The sequence below is a fragment of the Pagrus major genome, chromosome 19 (assembly GCF_040436345.1).
Source record: "Pagrus major chromosome 19, Pma_NU_1.0".
NCBI lineage: Eukaryota > Metazoa > Chordata > Actinopteri > Spariformes > Sparidae > Pagrus > Pagrus major.
In genome coordinates this window covers 7922056-7937337 of record NC_133233.1, presented here as the reverse complement: position 1 = coordinate 7937337, position 15282 = coordinate 7922056, and the positions used below count along the sequence as shown (strand labels likewise).

The following is a 15282-nucleotide window of genomic DNA, read 5'->3' as shown; positions in this document are numbered from 1 at the left end:
TGTAACTTCTCATTTTTGCCAGTAGTTTCTATCACTGCAAGTATTTTCATTAGTGGATGGACGATGCATTTTGCTACATGCAACTTTAAACGATCTTGATTCCATTTCCGTACCCTTTTGTATGCATATAAATAGAAATCTTTTTAAAAAACGCTGTTGCAGTGTTTCATATTCTCCAGTCTTAGCGATGAATATAAAAATAATGGTAGTCCTGCTGTCATGAGATCCTCAAAGCTAAGTGAGAGACTCGAACACGTAGGACCATGACAGTGACGTACACGTATCCGCAAAACTTTGTCCAGTACAATCCAGGTATCTATACGACATATTAAGCACACGACTGCTGCTTGTTTTTTCCGTCACAGCCCAGACAGTGTTACACACTGTCTCACTCCAGGCCAAACGTGCTGGTTTCCTCCACTGCGATCAGCAACTTCTCATACAGCATGGTGTACGACGGGTACGGAGGCAGGTCCAGGCGGTTAAAACACGTATGAGCCCTGACAGAGACAGACAGACAGAGACAATTAATTTCATTGTCAATTGATGAAATGAACCTGAAATAAAAGTACAATTTTAGACTGTTTTTTTTGAGTATTTCCATGTTCTGCTTCTTTATACTTCCTCTCCACCACATTTATTTGATAACTTTAGTTACAAGTTACTTTGCAGATTCAGATTATGTTATTGTTTATAGGCTATTAATAGTGACATGTTAGCAATCAGATGTTGCATCATAGCTAAAGTAGCACATTCTTATATAGTTTATTTTATCAGCACTCTGACAGAAAAATCACAGATACAGATGATCAGAAAAATGCTAATTATCGACCTGATAATCGACCAGGGCCGATGTTCAGCCTACCACTAATTTTAAGATACTGCTGAAGATAAAGCTCATCTATATCCTGCCCTAACATACATAAGGCTTGTCTGTTGAGAGTTTCCAGTTTTTGCTTCGTGTGCCAAAGTACTCCGTTTTAATGATGCTGTATAAATAAAGGTAAAACAAATAGTTGTCAGTGAATACACAGTTATAAACCACTGATAAATTGTTGCAGTTCTACAATGGATCATTTCTTTTATGTGAGTATTTTGTTGAGTGACACGTGTTCAACACATTTGTCAGAGCTCAAACACACACTGATGTAAACAGAACTTAGTTTGTTTACAAGAAAACTCCACAGTGAGCCGCTTTAACTCAGCTCAACAGCGCTCACTGTGGCCTCAACTGACAACTACAGGGTACTGGTCAATGATAGAAAAGAGATATAAAATGACTCTGTAAAGTTCATTGCACAGTAATATCTATCTACAGCTAGTTAACATTAGCTAGCGTTAGCCACCATTGAAGCTGGAGCAGAAACCCCCTGAATGTACTGAAGATGATTTATACAACCTCAGCTGTATCAACACACACATCTCCAAACCTCATATCATTGTACACACACAGTAAACAGTGACTGCTGATGCTCACACTGTCCACAAAGTCAAACTGTGACACTGCTCCTGCTCTGCACTGACACCTGAGTCCTGCTCTCTGTTTCTGCTGAGCACGCTCACATTTTTACTGCTGTTTGCTAAATTCATGTCCTACTGTAAGGTCACAGGAACACACCTCGGACATTATCAGATACACCTGCACCACAGAGTAGTGGAAATACCAAAATAGCTCTTGTTTTGAGCATTTACACTGTATGTGAAGCTTGCAGGGCCAGTAATAAAAGAATACATAATAAAACTAAATGCTGCTACATTTTGGAGTATTTCTTGACTCATGCACACACACACACTAAATAGTGCCGAGCCAACATGATGTGAGCAGGACAGTGTGAACATGTCTTTATATAAAACGGGGTTACATACCTGGGTAGTGATGTGACTTTGCCCCACTTCTCGATGCAGAAGCGCCGGAGGCCGTTGGACCCCCGCAGTGAGGCGAAGCCTTCGTAGGGCACGCTGGACGTCCCGGTGACAAACTGCAGCAGGCGGAGACGCTGCTCGTTGTTGAAGTGCTCCACGGCGGCCCAGAACCAACGCATCACGATGTGACCGTCATGGTAACCTGGGAGTTAACATGTGACATCAGAATCAGCTCAGATTGAGGGCTTTGCCTCCACAAGCCTAGAACAGACCAGTTCCATTATAAATACTGTATGTAATAGAAACTGAATGTGATTATGTGTAACTATAAAGGGTCTGCAGGGCAACGAATGGAAAATATCCACACACACACACACACACACACACACACACACACACACACACACACACACACACACACACACACACACACACCTCCTCTGTACTCGGTGTTGCTCCTCCAGTCACCGAGGTCGATCTCTACCGTCCCAGCGATAACCAGCTCCAGCTCCCGGGCGTCGAACACAGACACCAGCCTGGAGTCAACCACCTGACGGAGAACAACAACACACACACGTCTCAGTTATCTTTAGGTGTGTGTGGTTGCTTTGTTTGTTGCACGTGTTTATACATGTGTGTATTATGATGTATTCATACAGTCTGTGTGGACACAAAAATGGGTTCTGATAACGTTAATGATCGGATGGTGTGATCTGAGAAGTGAAACAGTATCGTTTACCTCGTAGAAGCCTCTGACCAGCGCCTCCGTCTGCTGCACCACTCCTCTCTCCACCCTCCACTTGGCCATCCGCTCTATGTAATCCTTCTTGTTCTTCTCGGTCACCTGGAGGTGGGAGCCACCCGACTTCAGCTCCCGCTCCGTCACCTAGCAACACAGGAAGCAACCATCTGAGTCATCAGAGCAGTACGTGGAGCTTGTCATTGTGGAAACATATATACATAAAACATAAAGAAACAAGGAGATTTAACAGACCATATGCACGTGTCTTAGATAATAAGGCTAGCTGATTCTGTTATCCACAGTGACACACACACACACACACACACATACATACGCTGACCTGTCCAAAGACCTCCTCGTTAACAGTGAAGGTGAGGTCCAAGATGTCAGTGATGTCGTTGTCCTTCATCCACTGCAGTGACTGGTGGAACTCCTCATCCAGATACTCCAGATCAGACAGGTCAGTGGGCCTGAACGACACACACATACATCACATGTACAGTACACAGTGTACAGCAGTTAGCTAACACAGTTTCATGTCAACCTCAGAAAATAGCATAATGTTACAGCTGTTGTGAAGGAAACTACTGTAAGTGTTCCTAATCAGATGAAGGTTACACGGCCATGGGTGTGCGCATGTGAACATTTTTACCATTACTCACTCTTTACTTACTTTCCTTGTTACTTCTACTTTTACTTTACATTACATCTTTCATGAAAACAGGACAAAATGATGAGGCAGTGACACATCTCTTCACAGAACTCTTCTGGATAATGCTGTTTTTATTCAAACACTGCCAGCAGCTGTTTTTGTCCCTCTTTTCCATTAGTGTTGGCCTATCATCAGTGTTAGTTTGTGTATTTAGGTTTTGTGTATAGACAATAAAACATCCATCCTGTCACTGTACAAACTCAAATACTCACATTTGACAGTGATGCTACATACGCTGATAAGACCCGATTACACAAACATGGGTATCAATCTGTCTATTGAAAACTGAGCTTCTCAATTTCTCCAGTTTTCCGAAATGTCCAACTTCAGTGACCTAAAGTGCCGTTTACATGTGAACTAAAGGCCAAACAGTAAGGAAAAAGCTTTGTTGTCGGGAATACCCGTGAACGTGTGGACAGGGCCTCAGACTTGTACTGAGAGTTTCCTGACTGCAGAAAATAAATTCAACTTTAACTTCCAGAACCCGAAATCACTCCTCCCACTTCACAGCTCCACAGTGCTGCTCTATAATACTCTATAGATTGTATTTTCAGAAGAGTTATCATGCGCACACTGCATACGTGTACCTCTCTGTGCACGCGTAAGAACAAGTGTGTAAGACTCCAGAAAAACAAACATATAGCCACACATCATTACTTCTGTTGTTTGTTGTTGTTGAACCTGTGAAGGAAGTAAAGGACACACGAAGAATATTATGGTATGTGTGAGTACTGACAGTCGAAGCAGAGCCTTGTAGAAGGGTCTGGTGAAGAAAGCATCCAGCAGGTACTGATGGATCAGAGCCAGGCCCAGGATACGACCACTGAAACGGAACCTGGACAAGTGCACACACACACACACACACACACACAAACACACACACACACACACACACATACACACATTATAAAACACTATAGTCAACAATAAAACCAGTTGAACATAATGTTGATTACAGCAACACATTTGTCTAAGAAGCTTTCCTACTTCACGGACTGAGTCATGTCTGTTCATGTGTTCTTTCATCAAACCAAAGCTATGACTGACAGTTAGTGACAGTTAGTACTGCCTTGAGGATTGCCACGAACACTGCCTCACATGTCAGTTTGTGCTCAGTATGTTTCACAAAACACTGATTAACTGTGTGTGTCTTTTAATCATTGCACATCTTACCATTCCAGATGGTTCTCAACGAATGCTGACATGGGGCTGATCTGAACGGTGTAGGTGTCGTTGGCCGAGTATTCAAACAGACCGTAGTACGGATTGAACAACTCCTGAGACAGGAGGAAGAAGAACTCTCTGGACGGGCCGCTGTAGTCTAACCTGAAGACACAGCAGGAGGACAGAGTGAGGACACACTTTTGGTTCAAAGCATATTTGTTGGGTGGTTGGTTCATGGTGAATGGTTTATTTAATGGTTAATCACACACAGTTGAAAGCAGTATTCACTGATGTTCTTTTTGGCCACCTGGGGGCAGCAGACGAGCTACTGTAAACACTATTAGAAACAAGTTGGCGATTTCAATTTGGGCTGCAAAAGCTCATAAGAAGAATACACTGCACTGTGACATGTTTAGCTATGTTACATCCATATTCGTGTGTGTGTGTGTGTGTGTGTGTGTGTGTGTGTCTTTGTGTGTGTCTTACCCCTCCTCTCCCAGGAAAGTGACATAGAGTTTGTTCCTCTGCAGCTCTTTGCGGGAGTATGCCATCACCTGGTTGAAGGTTCCCTCCAGCAGGTGTTCTCTCCGGATCAGCAACCTGCACCAACCAGCACAGCTCACACATCACACACTGAAACTGTCTCTCTAGTAGTGAATTTGTAAACGTTTTCAATGTAAATCAATTCTATGCTGGAACACAACTTTCCGAGGACATCACCTCACTGTCTCTGTGGAAAAAGCACGGTGAACACACAGTATACTAAAACAGTATGTACTGTATTGTTTACTACAATAAAAAATATGTGTTTACATGATAGATAACGGAGCAGTTTATGAGTCTCATAGAACTATTCAGAGGGGAGGATGTGTCCTGTGTCAGGATCAGGATATTTACAGTATTGGTACAGTAAGTTGTTTCATGTCTTACTTGATCTTGCCTGGTCCCTGGCCGTATCCCTTGGCTTCTAGTTTCCTGTAGAAGTTTCTTAGTTTGGCCTCAAAGTCTCTGCGGTAAGGAGCTGGAGCTCTGGCCCTCTGCAGGCCTTCACACACACATACAGATACACAGACACACAAAGAACAGAAACAAATGCCATAAGTCCATATTAAACACTGCCAAAGGTCCCAAAGGTCAAAGGTCTGAAATGAAGTCAAAGTTGGCACTTTTAATGTGATGTGGTGTTAATAAGTCTGTCTGTGAGTAGATTCTGTCAGCACGACTGCATCACAACAGTGAAGCACGCAGTCAGGAAACTTCACAGGTGTGTGGTTTAGATCACAGTGAAGGATGAGTCTGAGTGGGTGTGGTCTCCTGTGATAATATACCAACAACTAGTGTACATGCTGACTGGTGTCACAGCTGGTGTGATCTCATCACAACATGGTCACTAAAAAGTTAATATTTTAAATGTTTAAAATTCATTCAATTTGTAATAAATGGCCTGAATCTGAAGGTAGCTCCTCCAGAACTACAGAGATCATCAGAACCGCTTACTGTTGCTTACTATACTGGACTTTCTACTCTTTGCTGTAGTTATCTTTGGCTTTAGATACTAGCTTTACAATCTAACGATCACCTCTTGAGGAACAAAGCGGTGTTAGGAGACAGGACGAGCCAGGGCTAGCTGGTTAGCATGCTAACTTCAGTAGACACAGGCGTCTTTGTCAGAACGTCAACACTGTTGTTTCTGTTCATAATGTAAGTTAATTTATTGAATGTTTTTAAACAAAAATTATGGCCTTGATTTACAAACTGCACCTTTAAACTGAATTTTTTACATATTGCACCTTTAAGTTAAGCACTAAACCATGTGTCAGAGTAGTTCCTCTGCTCAAAATGTAGTCTTTATTGAAGAACAGAGGCATTATCAACAGTGTGTAATACAAGAAATACTAGTAAAAGTGTTTTGGTTAAAGTTCACATTTACGTGACATACGAGCTGGAGACAGGAAACAGTTTCCTGACTGAACAGCAGTGAAGGTGTGAGCTGACTGTACAGTGACGTGACACATCAGTCACCTGACAACCACAACAACTGACCCATAACTGACATTTTTAACGGCAGACATCCTGACATGTCAACAGAGGTGCAATTATCAACAGTAACAATGGCTGCATTCCATTTCACTTCACCAGTTTCAGGCCCTGCTGTTGTTTATACTGGCACACTGACATGGTTAACTGGGTCACAGAGACAGACCACAGCCCTCATTAAGTTAACTGCTGTGTGTTTACCTTTAGCATAGAAATGACCTGAGATGTGACTGTTACTACTAGGGATGTGCCGATCTGATATTCAGTATCGGTATTAGTCCAATATTGGCCAAAATCATTGGATCAGATGTCTGACAGGGTAAAATGTATAATCCGATCAGATTTATTAGCCTAAACTCTCCCATAAATGCTTAAACTGTGCGACATGCCGTAAAGAGAGCAGCATGTGTCACGTGACTAGCTGGAGCGAGCTTGAGTGAGACTCTCATCATGTCGGCTGTGTGGAATTACTTTAAGCTAACGGAGTACAATTTATGCAATGCAAGTGATTCGAGGGGTGGCAGCACCGTTGGAAACTTAGACATCACAAACTTGATAAAACACTGATAAAAACCACAGGAAGGAGTATGTCGATTTTATTCAGGTGACGAGTGCCAAGGAGAAAAGTGCACCGCAACAACCAATGCAGTTTTCCCACTGGCACTTTTGGTCCCGCGGCAATTCGTTTTTCCATCACCAGTTTTACTGCGGCGGGTTGAGCCACGCTGCGCCGGCGATGGACTTGCCCCAGAGTAGGGCCAGGCCGGGCCGCGGTGACGTCTCGTGACTGCAGCCAACCCGTAGTATCGGATTGATATCGGTATCAGCAGATACTCAGTGTTGTCTTATCATAATCGGACATGAAAAAGTGTTATCGAGCCATGTGTACTTACTACCTGCAGGGTCAGCTGTAGCACAGTGAGAACTGATGGACAAACACCTCACACTAAGTCTGCCTTGGACAAGTCAAGCATTCATTATCTTTCTTATACTGCCAATGTTTAAGACAAAATAGATATTCAACCACATGTCAAGAATCAATAAGGATGAAGTGAGCTCTGAAGGCTCTGTCCCACAGTGACACTGATGATGTGGAGCAGTTCAGCTCAGTTCACAACATTTATAACTCTGTTCTTTCTTCCACTTCAGGTTCTCACAGACAATAACACACAGCTAATGAACGAAGACCAATTACAAGCCAGGACTCCCTGCTGTGACCCACTTCCTCTTTATAGAGCCTCTCATAACACACACACACACACACGCACACATACACACACAGTAGCTCATTAGGATAACATTAGTGCACCCTAACATAACACAGCAGGCTCTGTCAAACAGCAATGATTACTGTTAACGGGGTCCTCTGTGTGTGTGTGTGTGTGTGTGTGTGTGTGTGTGTGTGTGTGTGTGTGAGTGAGTGTGTGCTTCAGATAGCTTGCTAGATTGGATCTTCACTGTCCACAGGACTCCACAGTGTATACAGAGATCTGATTTCCGTGATTAGAACATGGATAACTGTCCGGCCCGGGCTCGGTTAAGACGAAAATGTAAAAATGATGTCTGGGTTTGGGTCGGCTGCAGTCACATCAATTAACCGATGATATATAGTATGTATATATTCTATTAATATTATTCTTGTGTGTAAAAACAATGCCTTTGTGTTGTAATTTGATTTTGATGATGTGTTCTGTATTTCACTGTATTATTCCCAGCTACAATGATGACAAAGAAACAGTGAGCTCAGACTGTTTGTGACTGGCAGTCTGGAGGACCTACCAGGAGAGTTCTGTGGTGAGGAGCCGGGGGAGCAGCGAGGAGAGAAGCTGAAGCCAGGGTGGATGGGGACAGGGGGAACATAAGACATGATCTCCTCTTCATATAAACTACAAGAACAGGACACAGAGAGGCAAAGAAGACGTTATCAAAGCATTACTGCACAGAGTTTTAGCATTAGCTGTGTGTGTAAATTTTAAGAGAACATTGCTGGAAACCAAAAAGAGTCTTTGTTACACTCCAATTGTATCGTGGCTGCACACTACAAGTTGAAGACCCCGAATTGACTTGTAGTCTGTCAGCTGAATTGAGACACTGTTGTTGTTTAGTTGCATCACTGTACACGGAGCAACAACATGGCAGCAAGTCAGAGTCTTTAAATGACAACAAACTACAGAAGTCAGTGCACTGGAGGCAGAGAGGGGTGATGTAAACAGAAGGCAGCCAGCATGACTTCAGTCTGTTAGCTGCTCAGACGCTGTGATGACTGTCAGTGAAGTCAGCTAAAGCGCTTCTAAAGCAGACGGTGATAAAACCTCCTCTACTGCCGTCCACAGTGACCCACTCTTCACCCGACAGCTCAGTCAGCAGCCCCGCAGGAGGGAGCTGGGATCTTATAACTGAACTCTGAGCACTTTGACTTCATCTGACTCGGTGGAAATCTGATGTTTTCACATCGCAGAGATTAGCAGATTCATCTGTTTGAAAAAAAGGAAGGAACAAACAGTCCAATCTTCCTATTGAACAGCTGAATGTGCTTCGACTGACAGAATTCAGAGTCAGGTACAGACCTGATGTGTATACAGGGTTTAGTGTGCTCTTTACCTCAGCAGGATGACTAGGTCTGCATCACATGACAGCTTCTCCACCCCCTGAGTCCCTTCTGTTCGAATGTAGTGGATTTTCTCCCTGAACAGTCAACAAGACAAAGTCCTGATCAGTTCTTCCATTAATGTATTGATTTTAATTCAAATAGTAAACACAGCTAAATATCTCAGTTTGGTACTGAGACACACTCTCCTTTACTTCCTGAGTTCTCTGATCAAGAAGGAGAAGAAGAAGGAGAAGAGGAAGAAGAAGAAGAAGAAGAAGGAGAAGAGGAACACACCTCAGTGCGTGGTTCCTGCTCAGGCTGGGCTGTCTTTCCTGCAGCATGTCAAATATGTTGGGCTGTCGAAGGAACGCCACTATCTTGTCATTGTAAGCTGGAGAGAGAGAGACAGACGCTGTCAGACATCAGCACAGCCAGACTCTGAGAGAGAATCAGTCAGAGTTAGAACAATGTATTGTATCAGGTTGATTGTGGCTTCACATGAATGATGAGAGGTTATGACAGTACATGGAGCACTCAGTTGTTGTTGGTCAGGGTGATGCTGGCTTCGGATGGCGGCAACCAGGCTGTTTCCAGGTCTGGCCATCAGAGACGCCCCACGACTCCTGGACACATCAGAGGCCTGGGGACAAGCAGCATCAGGACACAGGTGTTACTGAGAAACCCAGACTCTCCCCACATAATGCTCGAGACATGGAAATAGAAAGTGTAACTTTTTGAAACTAGCTAAATTAGCTGATGGATGATTCTGAGGTGTGTTTTTTCTTTGATTTCTGAGGATATTTATGGACGAAGTCACACTGACTCCAAGAATAGTTCTGATGAGTTAGCTTCAGAGATGAAGTGGCTTAAGCTCTTTAATTGCCTCCATGAGCTGTGTGTCACAGCTGCTGCTGCAGCTCTAACCGCTGACCGTGCTGATGAGGAAGAAGTGACGAGCATTTTCTTGTGACTTAAGACTCCCTCGAGTGACCAGGTCACTGTTTTCTTTATCTGACAGCTGTCTTCTGCTCATCACATTTCCTCTGATGAATCTCATCTACTGTGCTTTGATACGATGTAAGCATATTAGCAGGACGTTAGCACATTAGCAGGACACAGTCATCTAACCATCAGTGTCTACTTGTTAATGCATCTGATGTGCACATTATCTAGCACTGCTAGTGTCGCTGCATTCAGGCTGTAATCCTGTGAATCCTTGTGTGACGCTGTGCCACATCAGCGCATGGGGAGCCTCTCCACTCTACAGTAACTGTAACTTTTTACAATTCTCCCCAGGACATAAGAAGTCATCCTAGAGTTGTCTTTCAGGAGATGTCAACAAGTGTGTAACTGTGAATCAGTTGTACAGGTGTGTGTGTGAGTACCTCCCCGGCGCTGTAGCTTCGTAGTCTCTGCAGATGTTGTCTGTGGGCGAGGTGGCCGGGCAGCCGGCCGTTCTGCAGAGGGATGCGAGGGTCGATGAAGGTCGTGGCTCGACTGTTGTGGTCCACAAAGAACGACTGGAAGACAGGAAAAAAAAGGATAGATACTGTAGAGCATGTACATGACACATGACCTGTCATGTTAGTCATCCTCCTCTTGAATAGGCGAACTGTTGAAGCAGAGCAGAACTTACAGAGAGAAGTAAAAGATGGCAAGAATATCCAGTGTCTTTTTGTGAAGTGTGTGTATTATGTGTTTGTTGCTTTTAAATCCAAAAGGAAGACGAAAAACAGTGTTAGTGCATTTACTGGTTTCATATTGTGGTCTGTATGTTTGTTAAATGTACAGTATGTTTTCTGAGGTTCACACTGCCTCAACATGACATTAACAAACAGCTGAACAAGGATTTCAGTCTGTGTCAGTCAGTGTTCTGTCCTTAGCTACGGAGGCATTTCAGGTCCTCTCAACAGATCCATTCAAGGGTCATTCCACACATGTGACCCACCTTGCCCTGGGGGTCAGTCTTGATCTCCCAGCCTCGCGGCAGCTCCAGCTGAGTGTCTGCGAACTTGTTGAGGAAAACAACCAGGTCTCTGTTATGTTGGTAGCGCTCAAAGTTCCTGGCATCGCGCCGCACCTTCAGGATCATGTGTTTGACACAGCTGCTGCTGGTGAACATCCGGTAGGCTGCCTGGAGACACAACAGCCAAGTTTACAATCATAGAAGTGAATAAAGAACTGCCGTATTTTGGTTATGGATTTGTGAGCATGTGTCACAGTGTGTGTGAGTGTATCTGTGTGAACAGACAGTGTTCCTCAGTGTTGCACTGAATTTATAATGATCTGTTATATTCACGTCTTTGTGTTGAATGAATCAGTGTTATGTTGTAGTGACACCACTCCCACAGTGAATACTCTTGGTGTGCCTGTGTCTCTTTATTAAGAACTGGTTTGGCACAATATTAATCACTACTGCGTTTTTACCATTTAACTGAACAGAGACCGCAACGCACAGAAAACTGAAAGCCTTCAGTGTCCTCTACATGACATCATTTTATTAGTTTATGATGAGAGACTATCAGTTGTCGTCTATCTTGTGTTGACTTGATGCAGGCAGTCTTTTCAAAATGGATTCCATCAGGCAACATTTTGTTTTTGTCACAACTTTATTTTTGTCAATATATCTTATATCATCACATTGTATTGTAAAACATGTTTTAAAAGCGTTCATTGTATTCATTTGACACTCTAACACCTAAGGTTTCTTTTTAATAGAGAGGGTCCTTCTCTATTAAAAAGACAATAAAAAGAAATAAAAAAGAAATATTCAGTGGTGTGTTTTTTTGGATTTTCAGCAGCAGATTAAACCAGATGCTTGTAAACCAGCAGGTAGTACTCACATAGTTACTGTGCAACACAGTGAAGAACTCAGGGTGTGTGATGAACTTGACGGCAGGTGATTGGAGGAGATGGTTGATCTTCTGGTGATTGACAGGAGAGGCGGGGCCTGCACACAGACAGCAGGTGCATCACTCTCTCTGTTTAGTATTTAAACAGTTTACTGAGGGAGATTTGGAGCGAGGTATGACACAGTGTGTACAGTTAATAAATATCATACTATATAATAATTGACATTAGAGTGAGAAAACGATGATGTAATTTAAACTGAGGAGGCTCAGCTCTGCACCTGTCTGAGGACCATCTGAGTCAGTCTCTGTACTGCTGCTCCGCTCTAACCTCGGACCCCCACCGTCCTCCTCTGTGGCCATGGTCCTCTGGATGTTCTGGTACCTGCACAAACAGCAAGGAGACGATGGAACATGTTTTATTTGTTTGAAGTATCGCTGGGTTTCTGCAGCTTTCACCAACTCAGTGCTACTTGTAGTGGTGAGGTTTTTTGCATAATGTTACTACAAACTGTATTTCTTATGATCGTATTTTTTGATTTGCATTGCACTGAACTTCTCTGAGTTTCCTCTCCGGTCAGCAGATGTCAGCCTAACACCACTTCATTATATGTATGCAGTTTCCTGCTTCATCTTCCTGTTTCAGCTCTTTCACTTCAAAATGATCGTCAATAATCACATGTACACTAAATTATATATTTGGGGCATTATGTTATTTGGTATTCAGTTTTCTTTTCTTTTTTGCATTTAGCATGGGACAGTTGCATTCATCATGTGATGTTAGAAACATTTGTGTGAATTATATAATTTGTATTTGTATTAAATACCTATTGAGTAATACCACGTAGCTATCATCCATCAGTGTGAGAAGGACATGTAAGCAGGCTGTATGTACTGTACATGTACATGCACTGTGCAAAAGCCACTTACTATATGTAACTTATGACATATTGGACCATATATATATATTTCAGCAGTTTGTGCACTCTTACACACCCTTGCACTTTATATATCCGTGCTTACAATTTACAGAAACAGTTTGACCTGTTTATCACATGTTGTATACTGTATGTGTCTTTATATTTTATTTTTCACTGTACATTAAAAATGACATTTGTGTTTGCTAATCCTGGTTCAGCTTGTGGTGCTTGTGTTGTTTATTTAGTAAATTCTATCTCTCAGTGAACTGAGTGTGATGTATTGATCTTCTGATGGTGTGATCACTGTAGATACAACTGTAAAGACCCTCTTTACAGCATTAAAATTGGACTTTGGACACATTCTGATGCCTTCTTTCCCACAATCACACTTCTACTTAGTGAACATGATGATCTGTTGGAATCTTGTGGCACAGCCATATTTATAACAGGTGAACGCTGACTGCGAGTGAACGAGTCTCTGATGCGTAAGCCATATCCATCTGTGGATGTGCCATCTTAACGCACTCTTCAACAATTCAACAAAATCTGACCTCTGTACACAGGAGGTGAGCTGCTCAAACTACACATGGCTTCAGTTTGTTGCTGACCTTGAGACAGTGCAGGGTCATGTACAGAAAGTATTAAACAAGAGGCAGAGATAAAGACAGCAGAGACATGTTTCTAAAAGAAATGTTCTCCATTCACTTGTAGTTCTTGATGTAACTCTCTATATGTCTCACTGTCTGTCTCTCTCTCTCTGTCTTTCTCTCTGTCTCTTTCTGTCTCTCTCTCTTTCTGTCTGTCTGTCTCTCCCTCCCTCCCTCTGTCCGTCTCTCCCTGTCTGTCTCACTGACTGTCTCTCTCTCTGTCTGCCACACTGTCTGTCTCTGTCTGTCTGTCTCTCTTACTCTGTCTCTCTGTCTGCCTGTCTGTCCGTCTGCCTCTCTCTATCTCTGTCTGTCTGTCTCTCTCTCTGTCCGTCTGTCTGTCTGTCCGTCTGTCTCTCTGTCTCTCTCTCTCTCTGTCTGTCTGACTCTCTCTCTGTCTGTCTGTCTCTCTCTGTCTGTCTCTCTGTCCATCTGTCTCTCTGTATTTCCAGTCTGACCTCCTGTTGAGTTGTTCCATCTGCTGGGTGGATCCTGAGCGGGGGATGCCGTGGTGACACTTGCCGCTGTGGCTCGGTCTCTGCCAGGTTGTGGTGCGGTTGACGTGGTCGACGTAGAAAACTCTGCCGTGGCTGTCGATACGAGCTTCCCAGTCTGTGGCGACAGAGAGGTGGGGGAGAATTACACAAAGATATTAGCTACGTTAAGAGTCCACTGTGAGGAATGTGACTCTCCATCACATTTCAGTTAGTTGGACGATTTGAACTGGTTAGTTTTTGGCCAAATTGTTAGTTTCCCTTTTTATCAATTAAAATATATACTACTTAAAGCATGGACTTCAAGGAGGCACACTGTTGTCTTGCTTTACTTGAAACATTTGGTTTATCTTAGTTCACATAATATATTTCTCATACAGCTGTTGAGAAATAGCACATGCAGAGACAGCATTTTGTCTCAGATCTGTTTCGCTTCCACCACCATCCTCCCACAAAGACTGAGTTTCTACTTTAAAGAGAGATGGGGAGGCAGGGCGTATTCCCACCTCTTTGATGCTGTACATCATAAAACCAAAACTGAGTGCGGGACTAATCCCTTCAGGCATGCTCTGATGCCCGCCTTGAAGATCACCAGGACTCTCACGTCTGTTCTGACAAGCTGATTGGTGGTGGGATCCAAGCCTACGGAGCAAATGATTGGATAATATATGCTTATCTCTGCATTTTGTGAAAGCAGTATAAATCTTAAACCTGCTGTGTGAGTACAGAAACAGCAAATGTAAGAGTGGCTGAAACACTTTCTGTGTCCACAACTGATGAAACCTGCATACTGAGACACATCATCATTAAGAACAGCAAACTCTTTTTATCAAGTCATTCTGAAGCATGCTGGAAACATAACCTGACCTGGGTGATGAATACTCGATTCTGATTGGCTGCAGGGTGTCAACTAAGTCCTGATATGTGGACACCTATGGAAATAATCAAGTAGTTCAGTGAAACTGTCCGTTCTAAGTGAATGTGTTGCAGCCTGTATATGAATTTATATATCTTATGTATGAAACTGAGTGTCATCCTTCAGTGCGTCGTCCTCTGATCGCTGCAGGGTGGTGCCTCAAACACACAAGCTGCAGGAAGTAGCCTACACCGTCCCCCTGAACTTAAGCCTCATTTCCACCAAGCAGTCTGGTTCTGTTGGTCACACATTAGAATGGTTATTTTTGTGTTTCCATTATCAAAAGTCGTGGATGGTACCAAAAGAACCACTCCGTGCACTCCTGTTCTCTTCACCCTTCTGCTGAGG

At 43.2% G+C, this 15282-nt stretch overlaps 1 protein-coding gene across 1 annotated transcript in view; it reads right to left on the bottom strand.

Annotated features, from left to right (window-relative positions):
* Positions 1-388: 388 nt before the first annotated feature.
* The window catches only part of LOC141014613 (E3 ubiquitin-protein ligase HECW1-like), a 53990-nt gene continuing 39096 nt past the window's right edge, over positions 389-15282 (bottom strand). The window contains exons 13-30 of the mRNA XM_073488473.1: positions 13983-14136; positions 12239-12342; positions 11952-12058; positions 11057-11242; positions 10494-10628; positions 9634-9748; positions 9403-9499; positions 9120-9203; positions 8298-8404; positions 5412-5526; positions 4968-5081; positions 4491-4643; positions 4054-4152; positions 2946-3075; positions 2603-2749; positions 2299-2413; positions 1867-2065; positions 389-500 (exon numbers count right to left, since the gene is read on the bottom strand). Coding sequence (XP_073344574.1) covers positions 389-500; positions 1867-2065; positions 2299-2413; positions 2603-2749; positions 2946-3075; positions 4054-4152; positions 4491-4643; positions 4968-5081; positions 5412-5526; positions 8298-8404; positions 9120-9203; positions 9403-9499; positions 9634-9748; positions 10494-10628; positions 11057-11242; positions 11952-12058; positions 12239-12342; positions 13983-14136 — 2273 coding nt within the window. The remainder of the gene's footprint in view (positions 501-1866; positions 2066-2298; positions 2414-2602; positions 2750-2945; positions 3076-4053; positions 4153-4490; positions 4644-4967; positions 5082-5411; positions 5527-8297; positions 8405-9119; positions 9204-9402; positions 9500-9633; positions 9749-10493; positions 10629-11056; positions 11243-11951; positions 12059-12238; positions 12343-13982; positions 14137-15282) is intronic.